Source organism: Manihot esculenta, chromosome 4, assembly GCF_001659605.2.
Source record: "Manihot esculenta cultivar AM560-2 chromosome 4, M.esculenta_v8, whole genome shotgun sequence".
Taxonomy (NCBI): domain Eukaryota; kingdom Viridiplantae; phylum Streptophyta; class Magnoliopsida; order Malpighiales; family Euphorbiaceae; genus Manihot; species Manihot esculenta.
In genome coordinates this window covers 29818296-29845088 of record NC_035164.2, presented here as the reverse complement: position 1 = coordinate 29845088, position 26793 = coordinate 29818296, and the positions used below count along the sequence as shown (strand labels likewise).

The window sequence follows — 26793 nt, the reverse complement described above, 5'->3', positions numbered from 1 at the left end:
GTCATTAGTTTCTGCTGTTTGATTGGTTAAGGTTGGTATGTGAAGACATTAGTGCGGGTCAAGAGGATGTTCCCATTCCAGCTACAAATTTGGTTGATGATCCACCTGTTCCACCAACAGGCATGTTAAGCTTTAAAATTTTATTGCTCACTGCTGTCTATTATTTGCTAAATTTTGACATGCTATGTTGGGAGTTGTTTCAGCAATTTTAGCTTGTATATGTTTTAACTTGAACAATTAAGTTTTCATTCTTTGTTATTTGTCATGGATTTAAGCACCACCAATTGTGGCACAAAAGCAATAAGGTAAATTTATGGTTCTTGGTTTTGTATTCGATGCTTTACTTTGTTCTCACCCTCATTAAATGTGTGCAGAACATTTGAATTATGTTAGGGTAATTTACAAAAACTTTCCTGGCTATTTTCATTATTAACAAGTGATCCCTGTATTTTCAGAAACTCATAATATTCTTAAAGTTTTTATTCCATCAAACACTATAGACTTTCCATCCATTTTCCAAGTGTATTCCAGCTTATTTCGTCAGCCATAATTCGAATGAATGGCGTTTAGTACTTGAATTTTATTATTTTTAACACTTTTTTCCATCTATTTTTGAAAAATAAATTAAGACATTCCTCTTCTGTAATGTTATTTGTCTTTTCCTAAAGTATATTAACAATTAAATATATTATTGGGACAAAAATGTTTTATGGAAATTTATTTAGGGAAGTGTTAATGAGTTTTTGAGAATTTGGGGATGTACTTGTTAATAATGGCATTGCTTATCAACATTTTTGTAAAGCACCCGGTATATTGAGTTGGCATGGATAATTTTGGTACCTCATTATGTCAGTACAAGGTTATCAACCTTAAAAATGTTCCACTTTGAAGTATTGGGTATAATTTTGTGGATATGCATGAGAGATGATGGATGTTAAATATTCAATAGACCTTTATTTTTGTGGGTTGCACTTTGCAAAGACTACTGGAAAAGCAAATTGATAGATAAGTTCTGACTATTGTCTCCTGTATTTTGACTGCTAAATTCCAATTCAGTCTGAATTAAAGTAGAAGTTGTCTGTCCAATTTAAACATTTGTTGTCATCTTCGTTGCTGTGTCCTAGGCTTCCAACAAAGTGATTGTAGGTTTGTGGGCAGATCAACCAATTTCTGCTAAGTCATTTGTATCATTCCGTGCTTAAGATTGCACTCCTGTTGGCATTTTAAAAAACAAAAAAACTCTTTGCTCATATTCATTATGCTTCCTTCACCAATTGAACTATGTCCTTTCTTCACTTCCATTTACTTTCTTGAGTGAATTTTCCTACATGTGTATGTTGCTGAATTCTTGCTATGCTATGATATCTAAACTGTCAAAATGAGTTGGTTTTGGTGTTGAACTCTTTGAGTAATTCAGGTTTCACATACTGCAAGGCTTTACAAATTGCCAAGAATGTTAAGATCCCAACCAATGCCAGTGGCTGCAACTGCAAAGAAGCTTGTGTGGATCCTCAAACATGTGCATGTGCAAAGCTTAATGGCTTTGATTTTCCCTATGTGCGTATGTCTCGGCAGGTTGGCAGGTGTGTAATTCATCAATTGCTTACGGAATGTAAAATTAGACTAAAAAATGGAAGAAAATTGTGTATATTGTATTCTGAAAATGTTAAATATTTATACAAGTATTACAATCTCCTTGAAAGGAAATAGATCCTATAATTAATTTTATGAATCATCCTATGATTATGGCACTTATGATTATGCAATCTATATAAGGTAAGTCAATCATCTTGATTATCTACAACTGTACACTCTTAACACTCTCCCTCAACTTGGAGCATAGCCCAACTTATTACAGAAATACTCAAATTGAGGCCCATTTAGTGTTTTTGAACAAATCACCTAGTTCCTCTTTTGTCTTCACATGTTCACTAGAAATTACATTTTCTTGGATCTTCTATTGGATGAAGTGACAAAACTTTGATATGTTTTGTTCCCTCATGATATATTGGATTGGAGACGGTAGGAATAGCAGCTTGATTCAATTTTGCAGGAGATGAGCGATTTGGGCCAATCTCTTTGCTAGTAGCTGATTTATCCATAAAATTTCACAAGTGGATTGACTCATGGCTCTTTATTTAGATTCTTTTGATCTAGATATAACACTATGCTTTTTACTCTTCCAAGATACTAGGTTTCGCCATAAAAAACGCAATAGTCTATTGTGGACATCCTAATATTTTTAGATCTAGTGCAATCAACATATGTGAAACACTTAATATGAGTGCGCCCATGGTCGCTGTACAATATACCTAGTCCAGGATTCCCTTTCAAATAACATAAAATTTATTTCAGAGTTGCCCAATATTCAATTGTCGGTGTGACTTACAACACTTATTGCAAAGGCAATATTTAGTCAAGTCATTACTGTGAGAGTTTAATTTCCTGACTAACTTTGTGTATCTCTATTGATTATCAATGGGTCACCATCATCTTTTACAAGACGTACATTAAAAACCATTGGTGTGTTACAAAGCTTTGCTTCCAATTACGGTAAAAGTAATGTTTGGTCGAGTTATTACTTTGAGATAGTTTAATTTCCTTACTAACTTTTTGTATCTCTCTGGATTGTCAAAGAGGTCACCATCATCTTTTACAAGATGTACATTAAGATCCATTGGTGTATTATAAAACTTTATTTTCAACTTTTCAGTTGCTGTGACCAATTCAAGGATATAATTTCTCTGAGATAGGAAAATTTCATTCTTGCCCAAATCTTTTAGATGGAACCTAGTATGCTAGAAAGACTTGAGTGAAGATATCCCTCCATGATCACCCCCTGTAACGACAATGTTATCAATATATACCACAAGAAGAATAATGCAAGCTTTAGATTGTCTGTAGAAGGCTGAGTGATCACACTTGCTCATTTTCAACACAAATTCTTGAACAATCGGTCTAAACTCGCCAAATCAAGTATGGGTACTTTCCTTCAAACCTTACAGAGATTTCTTCACGTGACAGACCTTCCCATACTCTCCTTGAGCAATAAAATTAGATGGTTGCTCTATGTTTACTTCTTTTTGGAGATTACCATGAAGAATTACATTCTTAATGTACAACTAGTGCAAGGGCCAATATTGAGAAGCAACTATGGATATAAATGAATGAACCGAAGCCAATTTAGCCATTGGAGAGAAAGTATCTGAATAATGTACTTCATAAGTTTGTGAATATCTATTGCGTTTTCTAGCTAGGGATCGCTTCACGGGTCTATTAACCTTGAATTCAAGATCCAAGGTGAAGCCTTTGAATTTCCTTGATTCTTTCCACTCCCAATTGTTGCTGCTGAGCTCGATGAGGGAGTTTGACCTTTGAACTCATTGTAAGACAAGCAAATAACTACTGAATAAAATCATCTAATCCTACTGAATTGAAACTCCTATGTGATAAGAAGATAATTACCTATTAAATAAAAAGTTGCTGTAGATAAGGATTCCTGCACTCACTTTAATCCTTAATCTCCCTTATCAGCTGTTTACTATTAGCGTGAATTCTATTCCTCTTCTGATACTTCTGTCCTATATATGCATGTCCTATATATGCATCCGTGACATCTCTTCTCCCCCGGACAAAGATCTTGTCCTCAAGCTTAAAAGTAGGATAGGCCTTAATAAATTGAGATAGCGGTTCCTAAGTAGAGTAAGCTATTGAAAAACCTTGCCACATTACCAATACTTCCCATTCTCCAATGTGCATGCGAGCCCGTAAAATTCTACTTTGCTGTTGGTGGTAAATGCAGCCAAAACTTCATCCCACACCATGGAAATAATTCTTTCCAAAAATGACCGGTGAAGATCACATCTCTATCATTGACAATGGTTTCTGGTAGTCCATGGAGACGAAAAACAGTAGAGAAAAAAATATGGGTAATACACAGTGTTGAATCCCAGATCGGTTTTTGGTAGTCCATGGAGACGAAAAACAGTAGAGAAAAAAATATGGGCAATACACAGTGTTGAATCCCAGATCGGTTGTGGAAAGGGGTAATGTGCTCTTATATGGGTCATAGGCACTCCTCCCCTTGAGCTAGCTTTTGGAGTGAGTTAGGCCTGGTCCAAATTTAACATGGTATCAGATCCTCCCCATCCGATGTTGGGCCTCCCATAAATATGTTACGCACCAGTAAAATTCTGGGTGTGAGGAGGTGTTGAATCCCACATCGGTTGTGGAAAGGGATAATGTGCCCTTATATGGGTCATAGGCACTCCTCCCCCTTGAGCTAGCTTTTGGGGTGAGTTAGGCTTGACCCAAATTTAACACTCTGCTGTATGGGGAGGAGATATCAGAATAGTGTGCATATTTGGAGAATCGATCCACTATTACCATGAGAATTGATTTGCGCCTGCGATAAGAAGCCCCTCAACGAAGTCCATTGAAATTTCTGCCCATATTTGTGTTCGTAATGCCAACGGTTGTAATAAACCCATTGGATGAAGGTTCAAAGTTTTGTTTTGTTCGCAGATGATGCAAGATTCTACAAATTCGTTTATTGTTGCTTTCATCCCTTGCCAATAAAAATCTTGGCGAATGCGCCGCAAGGTTTTTTGGACTCCTTCATGTGTGCCATTATGCACAACCGTTAGGATTGTTGTAAGCAAGGTGAAGAGGGGCTGAGATCATGGTTTTAAATAACGGCCGTTACGTTATGTAATGACCGTTGTTTCAAGATTTTCCAAGGAGCCGTTACTGTTAAAACCGTTATTCCACGGCGATTAAAAATTGTATCGGTAACGGCCGTTATAGACGTCACATAATGGTCACGACCATTATTAGCTGCGACTTAATGGCCGTAAGGCCGTTATCCTCATTTGATGGGTAGAAATCTTTAGAAATTCTGCAAGAGACCACTTGTAGTGTAGTGTTTGAATTATTGAAAGTAGAAGAGACTTTTTTTCTTCACATTTGAAGCCTTCCACTTTCCTCCGAAGAGAATGCATAAATAAAAATAATTAGAAGTTACAATGTTAGATAACTTATATTAGAAATTCAAAACATAAGTTTTTATTATTTTTTCCATAAGGTTTTAGATATTTTTGAATTATTTTTTAGTGAATGCATAATTAAAAATAATTAGAACTTAGAATGCTAGATTAGAAATGTAGAACTTTAAAAGTTCAGAATTATAACCTAACATCATTAATACTAATTATTAAATGAGTTTTATGCTCTTACAAGTTATAATAAATGATAACTAGGTGTTAAGTATAAAATATAAATATAAAATTTACAATTTTAAAAATTTATGAAAAATAGATAGCATAAAAAAGAATATAACTTTAAATTAAAATATAGTTTCTTCAATTATTTTGCATAATGTAAATATTAAAAGCTCATTCTATTAGTAATTGAAGTTAGTTATTATGTATGATGTTTAAAACTTATAGGTTTTGTGTTTATTGGATATATTTTTACTTATTTTTAAGTTATATAATTTATTTTTTATTATATCTTTAAATATTTGCTAATTTCATGAACTTTGCAAATTTTTAAAAAAAATTTGCATAGCGACGGGCCCGTTATGTTACGACAGTTATAGGCCTATTTCCATTACTCGTGATTGCGACTGTGAACGCGGCCGCGACTGCGATTTGAAACCAATTTGAAACCATGTCTGAGATAAACTCGTTATCCATAAAAAAGTAGGCCATTATTAACTGCCAAATCATTTCCAACTTCATCCTTCTCAATCTCACTTCTGAGTCTTTGATACTGAAGTGATAGTTTTAATGAGAAATGCTCTCCCGCAGAGATAAGGTCGCCAGTGTTGCACAACCTTGGTTTAACCCAATCAACTCACGCTCATGGGCAGCCAACTTCTCATGCCTAGTGGCCAATTTCTCACAACTTCTCATGATTTTGTTGTAGCACGATACCAATTCCTCCCCCGGATGCATCTCACATTCTACAACAAATTGTTCATCGAAATTAGGTAGCTGCAAAACTAGAGCGGATATTAGTGCTGATTTCTATGCATTAAATGATTCCAACACCTTGGCATTCCATTGAAACCCATTTTTGCGCAACAGGTTTGTTAAAAGGGTTGCAATGACACCATAATTTTGAATGAACTTGCAGTAGTGTCCCCCTAGAGCTGAAAACCCCCGAAGAGCTTTTAGTGATTGTGGTATTGGCCATTTAGCTACTGCTTGTATCTTGCTTGCTGTTATCCATGGAGACACTCGTGCTATCAATAACTTGCCGTGCACCAATGGAGCATTTTGAGCTTTTAACAAAGAGCTTATGAGAACACAATAACTGAGAAACGAGGCTGGCATGGTGCAAATATTTCTCCGAGGAGCTGCTATAAATCAATATGATGCTGATAATCATGAAATACCTCGTTCATAAGAGCCCAAAGGGCATGACTAGAAATTTGAAATGGCCATGGTGAATTCGAAATGCCATCTTCTCTGTATTATGGTTATCCATGCGCACTTGGTGGTATCCAGAGTGCAAATTCAATTTAATGAAAAATTGAGCCCCATGCAATTCATCCAATGACTCATCGACAACCGGTATTGGAAATGTCCCTAACCGTCTTACTTTTCAATTCTTTGTAGTCGACACAAAATTGCCATGACTCCTCTTGTTTTTCAAACCACTAATATTGGGATAACGTCATTTTACACTGTTTTGCGATCTCATCCTTTTGTAAGTGTGGGTAGTGATAAGGGTGGGCCACTATTGGAGATGGGCCTAGAAGTAGGCAAATCCGATGGTCACATGATTTGATTGGTGGCAAATTTAACACGTTTGGGCTTGGGCTACTGGCTGGATTGGGTAAGGGAGGGGGGAAAGAGATTGGGCTGCTGGCTGGATTGGGTAAGGGTTAGTATAATAGTATATAGTAAAATTAGTTAGTTCGGTTAGTCGGTTATTTAACATGTTTAAATCGAATCGAAAATCGAATAATCTGAAAAATACTAACCGAACCAAACTGAACGTTTTAACTAACCAAACCGCTGAACCAAAATGAGTTGGTTTGGTTTCTCGGTTTGAACAGAGATATGCTCTCCCCTACCTATGAAATCATCTTGATTATCTACAGCTGTATATGCTCTAACACCGAAGAACTTTTATTTCAAATTTTATAAGCACAAATAATTAGACTGCATTTTATTTATTTACTTTTCCCTTACAGCATTCTTTGTTTCTTGTGTTTACTTCCAGACTTATTGAAGCCAAGGCCATTGTTTTTGAGTGCGGTCCAAATTGTGGCTGTGGATCTAATTGTGTCAATCGGACATCTCAAGGAGGACTGAAGTTTCGATTTGAGGTTTGTTATTGTCTTGATCTGCTGGATGCCTACTAACATATTCAATAAGGTCAATGTTTGCAAGTTATTTTTGTTCAAACAGTCTGCTGGTTAACTTCACAGGTTTTTCGTTCCCCAAAAAAGGGTTGGGCTGTTCGGTCGTGGGATTTCATACCTTCTGGGGCGCCAATCTGTGAGTATGTGGGAGTACTAAAGAGAACAGAAGACTTGGACAGTATCTCTGAGAATAATTATATATTTGAAATCGACTGCTTGCAGACAATGAGGGGGATTGATGGAAGAGAGGTACCCTAACTTTGAAAGTCATTTAGGATACTTTACTAAAATCCCCTTGCAAATATATATATATATTGTTAGAATTAAAGTTGATACTGCATTTTGAATAGTTTCTCCTAATTCATTATATATAGGTTCACCTTCACTATTTACCTGAACTGAATTTAATATGTTTAACTGTTCTTGATCAGTTAGGTGGTAATCCCACCAACCTTTTAATTGTCCTGTAAAACCTGTTATAATTATCTCAGCTATTGCTCTATTGTAATAATAGAATAAAATTATTATCTACTTCATTATCTAATAGACTAATTTTATTATTTTCATTATCTTCTTCTCCTACTTCTTCAGATGAGGAGGATGATCCAGAAATTAATTGTTCTTCTAGGAATTTTATTCTTTTTGAATCGTCTCTTGCCAAAATCTTTTAGGTACTAAGCTTGATTTTATACAATTTAAATCTGCTCCTGTGTCAAATAGGGCTATAGTATTTATCCTGAAATCCTCTGATAATTTAATAATTATCTTTACTAAATATTTTCTAGAAGTTAGTGCAGAAACAGAAAGAGGTACAGTATTTTTCTTAAGTCTGTCATGTAATGGTTTTATCATCCTATTTAAATTTGGATAAAAATCTATAACATAATTTAGACATCCTAAAAATCTTTGTAATTGGGTTTTATTAGTTATTTCATCAGGAAATTTACCTCCAAATATATATATATATATACATATGGGTACATTTTTTCGTTGTAAATTATCTTATCCTCAACTTTCTAACTTTGCTATACTTAATCTTTCATTAAACGTCACCTCAAAGTTTAAACAGCCTTGTTGTCCTTCAACTTTTAATGAAACAACTGTAGTCCACCCTTGAGATTCCTACGGATTCAACAGTTATTTTGATTAGAAACTTAAGGGCTGGAAAAGTTTTGAATTTAGAAGGGCTTAATTTTGTGCTTGGTCGCTCAACGTATCATTGAAGCATGGTTGCTGAACTTAGTTTTATATTACTGACAGGGTTATATTTGCCTTTCCTTGTTGGTAATTTTAACTAAATTGTTAATGTTGACTTAGAAATAGCTTATTCATAATCCTAGAGCTATATTGGAAAAAATTTGCTTGGTTATCATACCAAAATTTGAGTGAAATTCTAATGAAATCTAGCAACATTGAACTTACTGAAAAGGTTTCACATATTTTTGCTTATACCATGCTTGAAAAAACGAAATATTCAATGACATGTGTCATGTTCATCCATTATAAGATTGTTTAGTTCCAGGACTATGCTGTAATAAATAAAAAAAGGCTATCACCACATAATTTGGTTTTAGAAAGCGAGTTTTTCTGTGTATACTTTGCCGAATATGACATGTTTTGCAATTGACCTTACAATCTTTTTTCAGATTATGATTTGTTTATGTCATTTTTCTTTAATTTGATTTTATTTTCTATAATCCTATGTAAGTGTTAGCGAGAAATTACCATGAACACACACATAGAGATTAGAAAATAGAGAGGGATGCTAACACGAGAGGTTATGTGGTTTGCTAAGTACGTCTACATCCACTGGCAACTGCCCAGTTTTTCTGGTATTGGAAGGAGAATATTTGGCTTTGTTTATAATATAATATAAACCAAGATTCGTAGTCATCCCCTAATAATTAAAGATGCCTTACACCATGTACATAGTCATCCCCTAATAGTAAGAAATGCTTTACACCATCAAGACTCGAGTTTTTTTACCCCTTGACGCCAGTTCTTTCCCTTTGCCGGCCTTAGTAAATAGGAAACTTCAGTGTAACCAATACAAGCTGTAACACTAAGTGTTTTGGTTGCTGTACTTGCTAAATGAAACAAATTTGTCTAACTGTCAAATCTTATATTTGGCTATTGAATATTTGATTAATATTAATGTGAAGGCTTGAGAAAGATGATAACGGTGGGTTTAAGTCAACTTGCAAGGTTATGGATAGGCATTGAGTACCTATAAGTGGAAGTGTTGGTGCACTTTGATTGTTTTGCACTGAAGTTGGCACAATCTTTTATAATCAATAATGTCATTTATCGTGTAGTCTGTTGTACGACTAGCACAAAATTTTTTGTAGATTTGTGGTAACAGGGTGTAAAGTATAATCTCATTGGGGATTTGGTATGGTATTGTTATTTTCCATTCGATATTTTCTTTCATATTCTTCTTGTTTTGAGTTTATTTTATCCATTTTCTTTTGCCAACAGAGGCGACTTGGAGAGGTATCAGTGCCAACAATTAACAACACAGAGGGATCTGAGGATCAAAAATTAGAAAGTGTGCCAGAATTTTGCATTGATGCAGGTTCTACAGGAAATATTGCCAGGTTTATTAATCATAGTTGTGAGCCTAATCTGTTTGTTCAGTGTGTTTTGAGCGCACACCATGACCTCAAACTTGCTCGAGTAATGCTATTTGCAGCCGACAACATACCGCCTTTGCAGGTTATTAAAAGCGAAGAATTTTAGCACAATTTTTGTGTAAATTTCAATTGTATTGAATTTTACAAGTTTTGGGTATTTATATACAAAATATAATCTAATTAGGAATATTACAATATGGTAGTGAATAAAATCTCTATAATCAAGCCTAATTAGAATCCTAAGGAACTGCTCATTTAGTAGCTGAATCTTCCTAGTCAGCAAGATTTGCATTGGTCAACACTTCTCCTTGAGTTGGTGCATAGATATTACATATGTCTAACTTACAAATTCAAGTATAATAGGTCTTATTACTGAGCCCTTTGGTAAAGACATCAGTTAGCAGTTTGTCAGAAGTCACACAACCTAATCTCACTACATCGTTCAATAAGTTCTCTTTAATGAAATGCTGATCAATTTTATGTGCTCGTTCGGTCACATTGAATCGGATTGTGAGTTGTATTGATGGCGGCTTTGTTGTCAACAATATAAGAGCAATTTGTCCCTTTCCAACGATTTCAATTCCTCCACCAATCTTTGCAACTACATGAGTTCACACACACCCTGTACCATAGCTCTATACTACACTTTGTTTCTTGTTTCTCCAAGTAATAAGGTTTTCTTCTACAAATGTGTAGTCCAGTGTTTAACCTCTATTATCAAGAGATTCAGCTCAATCTGTATTTGTGAATGCGTCTATATGGGGATGACTGTATTTGGAGAACAGAAGACCTTTTTCAAGGGCCGACTTAAAGTAACGCAGAATGTGAAAGAAAGCTTGCATGTGAGGTTCACCAGGATCATGCATAAATTGACTAATTAAGCTTACTGCATAAGCTATATTTGGTTGAGTATGGGAGAGATAAATCAATTTACTTGCCAATCTTTTATATCTGTCAATATCAATTGGTTTACTGGTCTCTGCCTATAACTTGTGATCCGTTGGTTTGCAATATAACATACTAGTTTTTTTTTTTAAGAGATCCAGAATATATTTCCTTTGAGAGATAAAAATTCCCTTCTTTGATCTAACTACCTCAATTATGAGGAAATAGTAAAGTTTTCCTGGATCTTTAATTTTGAATTCTCGAGTCATAAGCTTCTTCAATCAAGCAAGCTCTTTTTTGTCGTCTCTTGTCATTGCTATGTCATCAACATAAACCATTAGAAGAGTAATTTTACCCTTATAATGTCTGATAAAAAGGGTATGATAAGTATTGCTCCTTTGATAGCCAAAGGAAACCATAACACTGCTGAATCGGTCAAATCAAACTCTAGGTGACTTGTTTCACTCTGCATATTTTTCCTTGTGTTTTATCGTCAGCAAATTCAAGAGGGATTTTCATATACATTTCCTCAATTAAGTCTCCATGAAGGAAGGCATTTTTTACATCAAATTGTTTTAGGTTTCAATACTATAATTGAGTTTATTTTGGCAACTGGAGCGAATATCTCCTCGTAATCCGCTCTATAGGTTTGAGTCTAATTCTTAGCAACTAGTCTGACCTTAAATCTTTCAATTGACCCATTTGCTTTGTGTCACCATGAACATCCGTTTGTAGCCAATTTTTTTTTCCTTCAGGTGGAAGAGCATTCAACTCTCACGTCTCATTTTTAGCTAAAGTTAAGGCTTTCATTTTTTTAATCATTGCTCCCTTCCATTTAAAATCTTTGATAGTTTCCTTTCAATCTTGTGGGATAGATACAGAGAAAGTAAAGAAGGCAAATGCTCTATAGGAAGGAGATAGAAAATCATATGAGAGAAAGTTATAAATAGAGTTTAGGGCAACACCTAACTTTTTTCTTTGAGTAATTGATTTATTTGGATCATCAATAGTCTCAAGGGTTAGAAATAACTCACCAAATGGAGAAAGAATCTTAGAGGAAGATTCTTGACACTGAGTAGGCTGTGCAATGGCGTTTCCAGAGACAGGAGTAAAGCTGCGCAATGGCGTTTCTAAAGACAGGAGTAAAGGAGCCATAGGCTATTTAGTATATTTTTTGAGACATGAAAGATAATTATGAAATTCTTTAGAAGAGACTGTCATGTGTCTGTTTGCGCCAGAATCAATAATTCATGGAGTTGTATCAAGAGACAACATGTTAGAAGATAGCAATGAAGTAAACACAATAATGAAAAGAGGTTGCCCAATTAAAACGAACACCCAACTCAACAAGAAACCATTTTTGCTTCTTTCATGGTGAGGAACAATAACAAAGCCAAAAAAATACCCCAAAAAAGGGTAAAAGAAGGCTGCCCATGCCAAATAAATACCTAACCAACTCCAAACAGACAAAGAACAGTAGCAGAAGGCCGGAAACTAAAGCCCAAGGTCAATAGTGGTGGACATACAAGAAGATCCTTGCCAGAAACAGTTTCACGCACTAGCAAATGACTCATCGGAGATTGGAAGACGACTGGTGAGGGGCTGCAATCCTTCTAGAAGTAGGGGTGACAAAAGAAAATAGGCCTAGATAGCAGAGTACCAAATTTGGTTGCGTAGGTTTTTTAAAATTCAAAATTGAATTGGAACTCTAAATCAGACTTATGTTCTGATACCATGAAGAATTTTAGGATAAATTTTGTGTAAATTTCAATTGTATTGAGTTTTACAAGTTTTGGGTATATACACAAAGAAACAATCTAATTAGGAATATTTACAATATGGTAATAAATAAAATTATTACAATCAAGCCTAATTAGAATCTAAGTGATCTCCACATTAGTAGTTGAATCTTCCTGATTAGCAAGATTTGCTTTGGTCAACAAAGTATCCATCTTTCTTTTGCAATATAGACACGGTCCATATTCAAGTTATTGGACTTATTATTTTTGTGTTAGGATTTAAGAATTACAATCAATAGAAAGGGAAGAAAAAAAATAACTCCATCTTCATTCCTCACCTCTATAAAATTGAAGATTACATGATACGTACAAACTTCACTAAAATCACTGTCACTAATCTCTAAAATTATCCTACTTAGCTAATGTAAGATATGAATACTGATTTTCCATTGTACTTAGAGCATGAAATCTCAACAATTTCAACAATATCCTTGATGAGATTCCTATTGAAGTCAATAACTCTTCACAACAACCCCCAAATAACACAACCAACAACTCAAAGCCGATCCAAAAATACTTTTGACATCAACACAAAGCACCAAAGCAACTCTTATTGTGTTCCCTCTCCAAAGACAATGAGGAAATATGAATGCAAAACATCTAACACAATTATACTTCCCTCTAGAAAGGTGATGCCAATGAGAAATAATAGAAACAAAATAGTGGTGCACGTGCACAATAAGTCGATTCGGTTTCAATTGAACCAAAATAAGAAATTGAAAATCTGAACAGGGCATTGTAGCAAATCGAATCGGATAGAAAATGAGGATATGATTGAATCGAATCAAATTGAAATAAATTAGTTCGATCGTCTATCGGTTTTGATCTCAAGCTTGCCGAAAGAGTTTTCTGGTCCCATAGTACATCCTAGCATGAGTATTTCTTCAGCTTCCATTGAAACTAGAAACCTAATAATTTCTCAATTCATTACTAAAAATTCAAAACTACAATGTCCAAATGAAATTAATGCTAATAGTTTTTTAAAAAATACAAATTAATCCTCACACAATTTAAAAACAAAGATGCAGCAAAATTTGAAAATACAGAATACAAAACACCATATCAAGGCTTGACAAAAAGCAAATCCCATTTCAATTTGCTTGCATGCCCTTTTACCTTTGTCATCGAGTGGAATAGCTTAAAATGTAAAAAAAAAACTATTTCTATTTTTGTCTATACGTTGTAACCTGTATAGATCTGTGAGCTCATCAAGAAACCCATCTTCTAAAGTCCATTTACTTGAGCATATATTGCACATATTAGAGGCAAATCAGTTCTGAATTGAAGAAGAAGAAGAGCAATGGGAAGGGATCGAGATGTTGGTGCTATTTGGGTAGGGACCGAGAGTGCTGACTAGGGAGCAGTCAAGAGGCAAAAAAATAGTGGAGATGTTGGAGTTGCAATATGTTTTGGTAGTAGCATAGAAACTTAAAGGGGGAAAAGGGTTAAGGTTTGCATAGATAAAGCTGAAAGGAAAATGAGTGGACCTGATTCTCTTATCCATTAAAAAATTAATCAATTGGTTCGATTATTGCTACAAATTTTTGTTGTTTAACTGAAACAAGCTGAAACCAAAATTTTATAAAATGGTTAATCAAAGTGAATTAATTTATTATCTGAACTATAAAATTGAATTATTTCGGTTTGGTTCATTTTTTTGATTATGCTAGTAGAATAGGTGAAAGTTCTATGTATTTCATTTAGAGATTATGTACAAACCTATAGATAATTACTTCCTATGATTAAGCTAATTGAATCTATGCAAACTCTGTCTTCTACTTATTTGTTTCTAATACACAACCAATTTCTATATTCTGTAGCACTCCCTCTCAAGCTGGATGAGAGTCTATACTAATTATGCCCAGATTGTTACAAATGTAATCAACTTGGGCACTATTCAGAGCTTTTGTGAAAATATATCTTAGATGCTCTCTCACCGTGATGTGTCCTTGTTTGAACTTATATTCTGCTGAATTTTTTTCGTGAACAAAGTGACAGTCATGATGTTTCTTGTTGAAATAACATTCTGCTGAATTTTTTCACCGGTATCTCTTTTACCGGCAGGGAAAGGCACTAGTTCCCATATATTACTAGCATCTAAAGCAACAATTTTCTTTGCATTGCTGCACACCTAGGGTAGGACCATGGTTTTAAATAATGGCCGTTATATACTATAACGACCGTTATGTAACGAGTTTTGGAGTTTTGGAGGGGCCGTTAACCGTTATCCCGTTGTACAACGGCCCCCTTGGTTTGCGGGCATAACGACCATTATCGTCGTTACGACAACGGCCTCTACAAATAATTAAAATTCTTTTATATCCTTTCTCTTCTGCTTCCTATTCTCATTTTCATTAGTTTCTACACTTTTCAATAGTTTCAAAGATTATATTTTTCAAGTTTTCTCTTCTCTTGCTCTTTCAAATTTCAATTTTCCCTGCATATTTGTCATATAAGCTTAGCTCCATCATAAACTACTTTATGTCCAAGCTTATTTCTTCTAAAAAGTTAGTTAAATTTTATCTATTATAGTTTTTAATTGTTGTTTTTTTCCCTTTTTCTTAAAAATTTTTTGTGGATTACAGTGTTAGTTTTGAGTTAAAATTGTACTTTGAGCTATTAGTTTATTCGATCTATAAAGATTATATTGATTTTTCTTATTTGAAACTATATAATGTTTAACTTAAGTTGAATAATTTATATTTTATGTATTTATGTTTATTATATTTTATGTAGTGCCAGGCCGTTACCATTACGGTTGTTACAAGCCTGTTTCTGTTAGCCGCAACCGCAACCGCGACTGCGATTTAAAGCCATGGGTAGGACAAAGTTTCTGTAAAAGTTTTAGGAACAAAAATAGACTCCACAAAAGTGACAAAATGAGAAGATAATTTATTATAACACATAGTGGTTGGACAGTGTCACTGCACTTATGTTTACTGTTGGAAAGAGTAATAGGAATATCAAGGTCAAAAGTAGGAGTAATGGTGGTGGTTGTTTCTTATGACAAAGATGGTGGTGGTGAAGGGTTTGAATCAGTGTCTCCAATTTCCAAGAATAAAAATGAACAACAGAAGGTCGAAGCAATGCTGATGAGAGGTGAAGATTTCGTGGACTAGATACTTGTTGAACAATGTCAATTAAAAAATCATCTTCCTCTCCCTAACTTGCATAACTAGATGAGGGAAGAAAGAATAAAGTAAAATCGAAAAAAGGAACATGTAAAGATGTATTTTATTGATTTTAAGTAGGAGAAAAACCTGTCCTTTTTGAAGACAAGAATATCCATATAATACACACTTGATAGACCTTGGATCTAGCTTAGTTACTTGAGAGCATACACTTCTCACCAAATATACAAGGTTAAATAGGAAATATTGATTTAGATGCAAACAAAACAATGTATGGAGTTTCATCTTCCAAGACATGAAGGTATGGGATTAATTTGAAAACAAGCTATAGAAACAGAATTAGCCTAAAAGTATTTAGGAACTTTCATGTTTAAAAGACTCGAGCTAGCTTAAGGAGATGCTGATCTTTTATTTCTGTAATCTCATTTTAGGATAGAGTATCAACACAAGAGGACCAACTGAGAATCCATCTTGTGTCATGTTCTGAAAAGTATTCTTTGGCATTTTCACTTTGCAATATACATAGAAATGTATTGAAGTGTACTTTAATTTCAGCACATAATGCAGAAAAGATAGAACATAATTTTGAACAAGTCTTCATTAGATTAATCATATAAGTCGAGAATAATTGTTAATAAAGGTAATAAAAATATTTACACCCTGATTTTATAACAATAGCACGTGGACTCCAAACATTAAAATGACCAACTCAAAAGCGGACAAAGCCTGATTTGTTGACACTAGATGCTAAATGTAAACTATTTCTCATCTTGTTTGACAGTGATGCATCAAACACCTGATTTTCCATTGATATTCTTGTGCTTGGGATAGTCCTAGGTGATGAAAATTATTTTATATTTTGTTTTGCGATATTTCTCAAGGTTAAATAGGCATCTTTGAGCAAGTTTGTCTCTCTGGATGTTAGGGGAAATTCTATCCTTGTTTAGTGATGATATTTTTGCACATTGTGTTCTCTGCTAGAGTGTTTGGGTTGGCTGTTGCAGACTTTTTATTGGATTTACTGGAACTCCAATAGCCTCTGGTCAAAGAAATGAGTGAGGTTGATAGCCTAATGGCAGCCATTCCTGTCCTCAAGTCTTTAATGTGATTTAAAGATCTGACCGGTTGTAGAATGAATGAACTCTTAGTAGTGATGGTTGTGTATTTGACTTTTGAGGTTGACTCCTTTAAATAAGGCTGCCATGTGAAGTGTTGGGAGGGCTTATCCAAGAATCCTTAGAATTTGGATACTATTGAATAGTCAACTTGAATTTTTGTGGAGTTAAAAGTTTCAAGTAGAACATTAGTTCACTTATGTCCGAGGGATGAACGAGGACTGGCTGATGTCTTTGTCAAGCCATTTGACTGAGCGAGCCACCTAAGTGAGCTGTCCAACTAGGCTAATCATATGGCCGGCGCATGTCAAGATTACATGCTCAGTTGGTTCTATTTGGTTAAATAGCTATTTTAAGTGTTGTTGAGTTAAACTAGATAGACTCGTAATAGCTTTAAATTTGAATATGGTGTTTGGACATTTTTTGTTGACTTATTTACTAATTTCTATTGAAATGATTTGATTTGATTTGATTACGGATTCTAGACATAAATTAGAATCCTTAATTATTTCTGTTATTATTTTGATTATTTGTTTCCTGTTTATGTTTAGTTGTAATTCTTTGTGTATAAATAGTTATGTAAATCACTTGTAAAGATTAAGAGTAAAATTTAAGAATACTCTAAAATTTTTCAAAATTTATCATGATATCATAGTTTTTTCCTTGATTTTAAGGTTTAAATTCAATTTTTTCTCTCTTTAGGGTTTCTAAAACTCTAAATCTATCTTTTTGCTACTGCCCTATGAAAACACTTTAAGGATCCTAATTTGTTTTTTGTCTAGGGTTTTTTACATAAATTTGGCTTTTTTACATTCATCTTTTTTTGTCAAAGAAAAACTTTATTTTTTATTTTATGTTGCTTGTGAGTATGCTAAACACACTAGAACTTCGTGTTCATTGAGTAATAATAAAAGTTAAATTCATTTTTTTACTATTCATTCTGAAATTTGGGGCCTACTCAAACTATCTCTTTATCTAGTAATCAATGGTTTGTCACTTTTATTGATTGTTACTAAGATAAAAGTGATGTCTTTTCTTATTTTCAATCCTTTACAATATGAGTTGTACTCAATTTGATAGGTGAAAATTTTGAGAACTGACATTGGAAAAGAATATATGGATAGTAGATTTTCTACTTATTTGGAGTCCAGTGAGATAATACACCAGACAAGTTGTCACTATACTAGTGCACAAAACAGCATTGCTGAAAAGAAAAACAAGCATCTATCGAAGGTAGCTCAATCTCTTATGGTCACCATGAACCTACTTAAAGTAATTGGGGAAATGCAATCCTTGTATCTACCTATCCTATCAATCTAATGCCTCTCAAGACATTTGACTTTATGAGTCCTTTGAAGGTTCTAAAAGGATGGAATTCATACATTGTTCCACTAAAAATATTTGGGTGTGTTTGCTTTGTCTATATTAGGATGGGAAAAGTTTGACCCCAAGTCACTTAAATGTGTGATATTCTCTGATACAAAAGGGACATAGGTGTTATCATCCTTTATTTAGAAAATACTTTGTCAATACGGATGTTACATTTAGAGAGACTGAATCCTACTTCAGTGTCACTCACTCCACCCTTTAGGGGTAGAATAATGAGCAAGAAGAGGTGATTTCGAATTCTGTGATTCTGAATGATATGGTTGAGAGATAGAGTTGTTGTAGACAAGGGAAGACGTCTAATCAGGAGGTGAGAATTCGACGTTTGGACAAGTCAAATTTGAGGAGATATTCGAGGAGAGATAAGGCAAAAGAGAGTCATTAATCTTCTGTTACCCACAACTCTTGAATACTCCAATAATTTAGATAAACCTATTACACAGAAAAGGTGTCAGATCTTGTACCAAACACCCTATTTTTAACTTTGTTTTTTATGAATTCTTGTCTACCTCCTATAGAACTTTTGCCTTGTCTATTTACTCTGTGTCTATTCCACAGGATTAGAAGGAAGCTCCGCAAATCTGAAATGGAAGGGAGCAATAATTGGAGAGATAAAAGCACTGGCAAAAAATGAGACATGGGAGCTTGTCTCTCTCCCACCTAAGAAGAAACTTATTGGCTGTAAGTGGGTATTCACAGTGAAATACAAAGCTGATAGCACAATTGAACAGTTTAAGACCAGATTAGTTGCTAAAGGTTTTACCCAAACCTATGGAGTGGTTTATCTATAGACATTTGTTCCAGTTGCAAAAATGAACTCAATCAGAGTCCTGTTTTCTTGTGCAATCAACTTAGACTGAGACTTGCAGAAATTTGATGTGAAAGAATGTATTTCTCTAGAGAAGGTGTTCGTGGAGATACCTTTTGGATTTGCTGATGAGAAAACACAAGATGAGGTGTATAAATTAAAAAAACTTTGTATGGACTAAAATAATCTCTCAAAGCTTGGTTTGACAGGTTTAAAAGAGCCATAATGTCTTTTGTTTATCAACAGAGCCATAATGTCTTTTGTTTATCAACAGAGCAATGTTGATCTCACTCTATTTATTAAACATTACAAGGGTAAGATATTCATTCTTATTATGTATGTTGATGATATGGTATGATATCGTGGTGACAGGTGATGATAAAGAGAAAATGGCTTAACTGAAAAGGTTGTTGGCTCAAGAATTTAAAATAAAAAATCTAAGAAAGTTTTGTTGACTTATTTGTTGATCCTAACTGATTTTAGGGATATGATTTGATCTAATTAGGGTAATTATTATTTGATTATTTACTTCCTATTTAGATATGATTCTTTGTGTATAAATAGTCATGTAGACCAATTGTAAAGATTAAGAGTGAAATACAAGAATATTCAAAATTTTTGCAAAATTCTTCATGGTATCAGAGCCTTTTCCTTATTTTTGGGTTCAAATTCAATTTTTCCTCTTTAGGGTTTCAAAACCCTGGATCAACCTTTTTTGTGTGTAAACCTTGGATACCTCCTATTCTTCGCGGTTCATAAATCTGTACCATAGCAGAAGGTAAAAGGGTCTCGATTCCTAACTTTGATAATCATTCCTTGCAAATTAGTCCCATAAAACTTGATGGAACCAATTATCTTGCTTGGTCAAGGTCTTATTTGTTGTTTATCAAGACTAGAGGACTGCAAGGCTATGTCGCTGGTAATAAAAGCAACTGGATGAGAGTGATCCAGATTTTCCTCAATGGGACTCGGATAATTGTCTTGTTATGACATGATTAATTAACTCTATGCAACCTCATATCTCTAAGTTCTATTTGTTAATTGATACTGCTACAAAAATATGGAAGGCTTTGTCCTGAATTTATTCCAAGATTAGGAATGATGTCCAAATTTATGATGTTCGGAATAAGATTCATGGTACTAAGCAAAGAGAAATGACTATCTCCCAATTTTATTCTGAGTTACGTGGCTTATAGCAGGAACTTGATTACTATCAATATTTCTAGTCAGACTGCACTGGAGATGCAATCAAATTTCGGAGAATGATTGAAAAGGAGCGGGTCTATGATTTTCTTGCAGGGTTGAATAACGAATATGATCTAATTTGGGTCCAAGTGTTGGGAAGAAATCCTTTTTCTTCTCTAGAAGAGGCCCACGCCCATGTTCAACAAGAGGAAAGTCGTCGACATGCTATGCTCTATACTGCACCAGTTGAAAAGGCTGGGTTGACTACTAGTTTGAGCACACCACAACCTCCTACTTTTGAGAAAGATTACTTTCACTATGACTATTGTGAAAAACCGAGGCATATCAAAGAGACTTGTTGGAAGTTACATGGTCGTCCCATTAGAAGCCGTGGTGGAAAACGAGGTACCTCCAGAAATCAAGTTAATTTAGCAGAAACTGTGGAGGAGCCCTTTAAGGAGACAACAATGACGGAGTTCCTTTCCCCTAATAAACTTCAAAGTCTCAAGCGCCTCCCGTCTCATATTGACACCTCTTCATCCTCCGGTGCTACATCTAACTTTGTAAAATCAGGTAATATTTCCTCTTTTAATAATGTTCCATGAATTATCAATTTTGGTGCGAATAGACATGACAGGCTCTTCTAAAGGCTTTTTCAATTATTCTCCTGCTCTAACCAAAGATAGTATCAAAATTGCTGATGGCTATTTTACTTTCATCTGGAATAGGTTCTGTTATTTGCACATCCAACATTAAATTATCATCTGTCCTTCATGTTCTCAACTTTACTATCAACTTTTTATTTGTCAGTGCTATCACCAATGCCCTTAACTGTAAAATTGAATTCTTTCCTGATCACTGTGTCATTCAGGATATTTGCTCGGATTGGTAATGGTAGGCTGCATGATGGCTTATACATGTTTGAGGACGATCCATGTTTTTCGATATCTCAAGCTTGTTTTGGAGAAAATAAGAATGTCAATCATGAAATAATAGAGTGACACAGGCGGTTAGAGCATTCATCATTTTGTCTTAGAAAAACTTTATCCTAATTTGTTTATTAAAACTCAGTTTGGCTCTTTATTTTGTGATGCTTGTGAGTATGCTAAACACACTAGAACATCCTATCCTTTGAGTCAAATTCCTTTTACAATTATTCATTCTGATGTTTGGGGGCCTACTCAAACTGTCTCCTTATCTGGTAATCGATGGTTTGTCACTTTTATTGATTGTTGCACTCGAATGACTTGAGTCTATCTGATTAAAGCTAAAAGTGATGTCTTTTCTTGTTTTCAATCCTTTCATTAGATGGTTTGTACTCAATTTGATACTAATATGAAAATTTTGAGAATTGACAATGGAAGAGAATACATGGATAGTAGCTTTTCTGCTTATTTGGAGAGTAATGAGATAGTACATTAGACCAGTTGTCCTTATACTAGTACCCAAAATGACATTGCTAAGAGGAAAAATAAGTATCTATTGGAGATAGCTCGATCTCTTATGTTCACCATGAATCTGCCCAAAGCATATTGGGGAGATGCAATCCTTGTATCTGCTTACCTTATAAATAGAATGTCTCTCAAGACTATTGACTTTATGAGTCCTTTGGTGGTTCTATAAGGGAAGAGTTCATACGTTGTTCACTAAAAGTATTTGGGTGTGTTTGTTTTGTCCATACTAGAATTGCAGGGAAATTGGACCCCAAAGCCCTTAAATGTGTGTTTGTTGGGTTTTCTCCTACACAGAAGGGATATAGGTGTTATCACCCTCTCTCTAGAAAATACTTAGTCAGTATGGATGTTATCTTCCGAGAAACAAAATCCTACTTCAGTACCACTCGCTCACCTCTTCAGGAGGAGAATAACGAGTAAGAAGAGGTGATCCCGAATTCTGTGATTCTGGATAATATGGTTCAACTAGAGAGTTTGAGTTCTAGTGGACAGGTGGAGATGTCCAATCAGGGAGAAAGAATTGGTCGTTTGGACAAGCTAGATTTGAGAAGGTATTCAAGGAGAGATAAGGCAGAAGAAGCTATTATGCAGTCTACTCAGAGTCAAGAATCTTCTTCTGGTGAGTTACCCACAACTCTTGAATGCTCCAATGACTTAAATAAACCTATTGCACAAAGAAAATGGGTTAGATCTTGTACTAAACATTCTATTTCTAACTTTATTTCTTATGAATCCTTGTCTCCTTCCTATAGAGCCTTTGCCTTGTCTATTTCCTCTGTGTCTATTTCACAGGATTGGAAGAAAGCTCTTCCAGATCCTAAATGGAAGGAAGCAATGATTGAAGAGATGAAAACATTTGCTAAAAATGAGACATGGGAGCTTGTCACTCTCACCTTGGAAGAAACTCGTTGGCTGTAAATGGGTGTTCACAGTGAAACACAAAGCTTATGGCACAATTGAACGGTTTAAGGCCAGATTGGTTGCTAAAGGATTCACCCAAACCTATGGAGTGGATTACCAAGAGACATTTGCCCCAGTTGCAAAAATGAACTCAATCAGAGTTCTGTTATCTTGCGCAGCCAACTTGAACCAGAACTTGCAATAGTTTGATGTGAAGAATGCTTTTCTCCATGGAGATTTAGGCGAAGAAGTGTTCATGGAAATTCGTCTTGGGTTCGCTGATGAGAAGACACAAGGAAAGGTGTGCAGGTTAAAAAATGTTTTGTACGGGCTAAAACAATCTCCCAGAGCTTAGTTTGACAAGTTTAGCAGAGTTATGATGTCCTTTGGTTACCAACAAAACAATGCTGATCACACTTTGTTTATCTAACATCACAAGGATAAGATCACCCTTCTTATTGTGTATGTTGATGATATAGTGGTGATAGGTGATGACAAAGAGGAAATGGTTCAACTAAAGATGTTGTTGGCTCAGGAATTTGAAATTAAAAATCTAGGAAAATTGCAACATTTCCTAGGTATCGAGGTGGCTAGATCAGAAAAAGGAATTTTCATCTCTCAAAGAAAGTACATTCTGGATCTTTTGGAAGTAACTGGTATGATAGGGTGTAAACCAGCAGAATCTCCCATTGAAAGTAATCACAAGCTGGAAGAAGGAATTGGTGAGTCCGTGGATATTGGAAGATATCAGAGATTGGTAGGAAGATTGATTTATCTCTCACACATTCGACCGGATATAGCCTGTCCTGTTAGCTTAGTCGGTCAATTCATGCATGACCCTCGCGAGACTCATATGCAGGTTGTACTTCGTATCTTGAGATACTTAAAGTCTGTGCTAGAGAAATGGCTTCTTTACTCCAAACATAGTCACCTCCGAATTGAAGCTTTTACAGATGCAGATTGAGATGCAGATTGAGCAGGATCTCTCGATGACAGGAGATTCACCTCTGGCTACTACACAGTTGTGGGAGGGAACCTTGTCACCTGAATGAGCAAAAAACAAAGTGTTGTTGCTCGGTCAAGTGCTGAAGCAGAATACAGAACAATGGCCCAAGGTATGTGTGAACTCTTATGGTTGCAGAAGTTATTGGAAGAGTTGAGATTGCCCGAGAGAGACAAGATATCCTTGTATTGTGACAATAAAGCTTCTATAAGTATAGCACAAAATCTAGTCCAACATGATCGGACGAAGCACATTGAAATTGATCGGCACTTCATTAAAGAAAAATTAACAGACGTGTCTTGAGGCTAGTTCATGTGACTTCTACTGGACAACTTGCAGATGTGTTTACTAAAGGGCTCAACAATAAGATCAACCTTAATCTGATTTGCAAGTTGGGCATGTGTGACATCTTTGCACCAACTTGAGGGGGAGTGTTGATTTATTTGCTGATCCTAGCTGATTCTAGAGATATGATTTGATCTTATTAGGATTCTTAATTATCTCTGTAATTATTATTTGATTATTTAATTCCTGTTTAGATATGATTCTTTGTGTATTAATAGTCATGTAGACCAATTGTAAAGATTAAGAGTGAAATACAATAATATTCAAAATTTTCTCAAAATTCTTCAAGTTTTAATATTTCTTAGGTATTAAGGTAGCCATATCAGAAAAAAGGAATCTTTATCTTTCAAAGAAAGTATATTCTAGATCTTTTGGAAGAAATTGGTATGCTGGGATGTGTTAAATTTGGGTCAGCCCTAACTCACCCCAAAAGCTAGCTCAAGGGGAAGGATTGTCTATGGCTCATATAAGGGGCACATTACCCCTTTTCACAATTGATATGGGATTTAACACACCTCCTCATATCCAGAATTTGACTAGTGTGTGACATATTTATGGGAGGCCCAACATTGGATGGGGAGGTTCTAATACCATGTTAAATTTGGGTCAGGCCTAACTCACCCCAAAAGCTAGCTCAAGGGGGAGGATTGCCTATGGCTCATATAAGGGGCACATTACCTCTTTCCACATCCGATGTGGGGTTCAACAGGATGTAAATCAACAAAATCTCTCATTAAAAGTATTCACATGATACAAGCAGGAACTGATGAGTCCGTGGATACTAAAAGATATTAGAGATTGGTAGGGAGGTTGATTGTGACAGGACATAGACCTTGTTAGCTTTGTCAGTCAATTCACTCATATGCAGGTTGTCCTTTGCATATTGAGATATCTAAAATTTGCATTAGGGAAAGAGCTTTTTTACTCAAAATATGGTCATATCCAAGTTGAAGTTTTTACAGATGCAGATTGGGTAAGATGGAACCTTGTCACCTGGAGGAGCAAAAAGTAAAATATTGTTGGTCAGTCAAGTGCTGAAACAGAATACAGAATAATGGCCGAAGGCATGTGTGGACTTTTATGGGTGCAGAAGTTATTAGAGGAGTTGAAGTTGTCCGAGAGAGACAAGATAATTTTGTATTGTGATAACAAAGCTGCAATCAGTATAGTATAAAATTTAGTTCAACATGGCTGAACGAAACACATGCCTTAAACTTAGTCTATGTGACTTTTTTTGGGCAATTTGCGAACGTATTTACTGAAGGGCTCAATAATAGAACCTACCATAATCTGATTTGCAAGTTGGTCATGTGCAACATATATGCACCAACTTGAGGGGAAGTGTTGACTTATTTATTGATTTCTAAGAAATATAATTTGATTTGATTATGGATTCTAGACATAAATCAGTATATTTAATTATTTCTGTAATTATTTTGATTAGTTGCTTTATGTTTAGTTATAATTTTTGGTGTATAAATAGTCATGTAAATCACTTGTAAAAGATCAAGAATACTCCAAAGTTCTTCATTTTTTATTTCTGAAAAAATGGTTGTTGGTTAGATTTTTGGCCTTTGCGAAATCCAAAAATGTAGGTGCTAAAATAGCAGATAAATATTCTCTAGTTTCTTTGGTTATATTTCAATTAGAACTGACCATTTTTCCTTTCTTGATTGTAGGAGCTTACTTATGACTATGGCTACGCCCTCGATAGTGTCACCGGCCCTGATGGGAAAATACAACAGATGGAATGCTACTGTGGTGCAGCAGATTGCCGGAGGCGCTTGTTCTAGTTGGTCAGTATTTGATTATATTACCTGGAGCTACTGGCATTTACTGCAATGACAATCAGTCAATGGAAGTACTGTGTATTGTTCTGTTGTATATCTGTTCTTTTATATGAGAATCTACTGCTGCAGCTTAGAAGCCCTGATTCTCGCCTTCCCTTTTTTTTTTCTTTTTTTTGGGATTCATGCCCTGGATGAAATCGTGAATGCCATGCCTCAAACTATACATGGATATGTTGTAGCTCAAAGCAATTATGAAAGAGGGGAAAAAAGGAATTTTTGTACGTTTGATATTCACATGTACAAATTTTTGTACCTTAATTAATTTGAAGATTTAAATTTTCGCTGATAGTCATCACTATGGGCATAATTGTCTTACAGTTTGTGTACGTTTGATATTTTTGTACATGTGATTCTACATTGCCTGTATATTAGACACTCCCTGTTGAGATTGGATACCCATCCATCCAGAATCGTTCTAAGGACGTATAGATTCCGTACGCCCTTTCAAAACGGCACCGAAGTAGCTGTTTTCTCTGTAACAGTGGCAAGGCAGATCTCTGAGAGTTATTCTGATGGGATGTAATGTAGAGGCTGTTAGAATATATACCCATGAACCAATTCGATTTGGATATTCATAACTTCCTTAGAGAACCTTCCACTTTCGTTAGTTCTTGAAACCTTAATCTATCCAAATTGAAACGTTTGGATCTAATTCTCCTGCAACTAATCCATTAATCTTTTTGCTTGATTGAACTTTCATTCAGATGTATGCATGTAGTAATTTCACTGAATCTTAATTCATTAAATTCATAATAGAGAATAAAAAGAAGGTGGTGAAATTCAGACTCCCTAAGATAATAGCACATGCATACCAACATGCTTTGTGTTCGTTCATTTGAGATGCAGTCAAAATTTATATACCGTTTATTATTTCTTTTTTCTTAAAAAGAAAACTGTTTTTGATGATTCAGTTTTTTTTTTTTA

General features: G+C 34.9%; 1 protein-coding gene across 2 annotated transcripts in view; it reads left to right on the top strand.

Annotated features, from left to right (window-relative positions):
* LOC110612972 (histone-lysine N-methyltransferase, H3 lysine-9 specific SUVH4) overlaps positions 1-26161 on the top strand; it is a 37828-nt gene extending 11667 nt beyond the window's left edge. The window contains exons 10-15 of one of the 2 annotated variants that reach the window (XM_021753850.2): positions 32-120; positions 1418-1583; positions 7234-7339; positions 7442-7624; positions 9854-10090; positions 25699-26161. In XM_021753850.2, the coding sequence (XP_021609542.2) occupies positions 32-120; positions 1418-1583; positions 7234-7339; positions 7442-7624; positions 9854-10090; positions 25699-25812 (895 nt within the window). In that variant the 3' untranslated portion in view covers positions 25813-26161. The remainder of the gene's footprint in view (positions 1-31; positions 121-1417; positions 1584-7233; positions 7340-7441; positions 7625-9853; positions 10091-25698) is intronic. The other variant, XM_043956092.1, reaches the window with a different exon arrangement.
* The last annotated feature ends 632 nt before the right edge of the window (positions 26162-26793 follow it).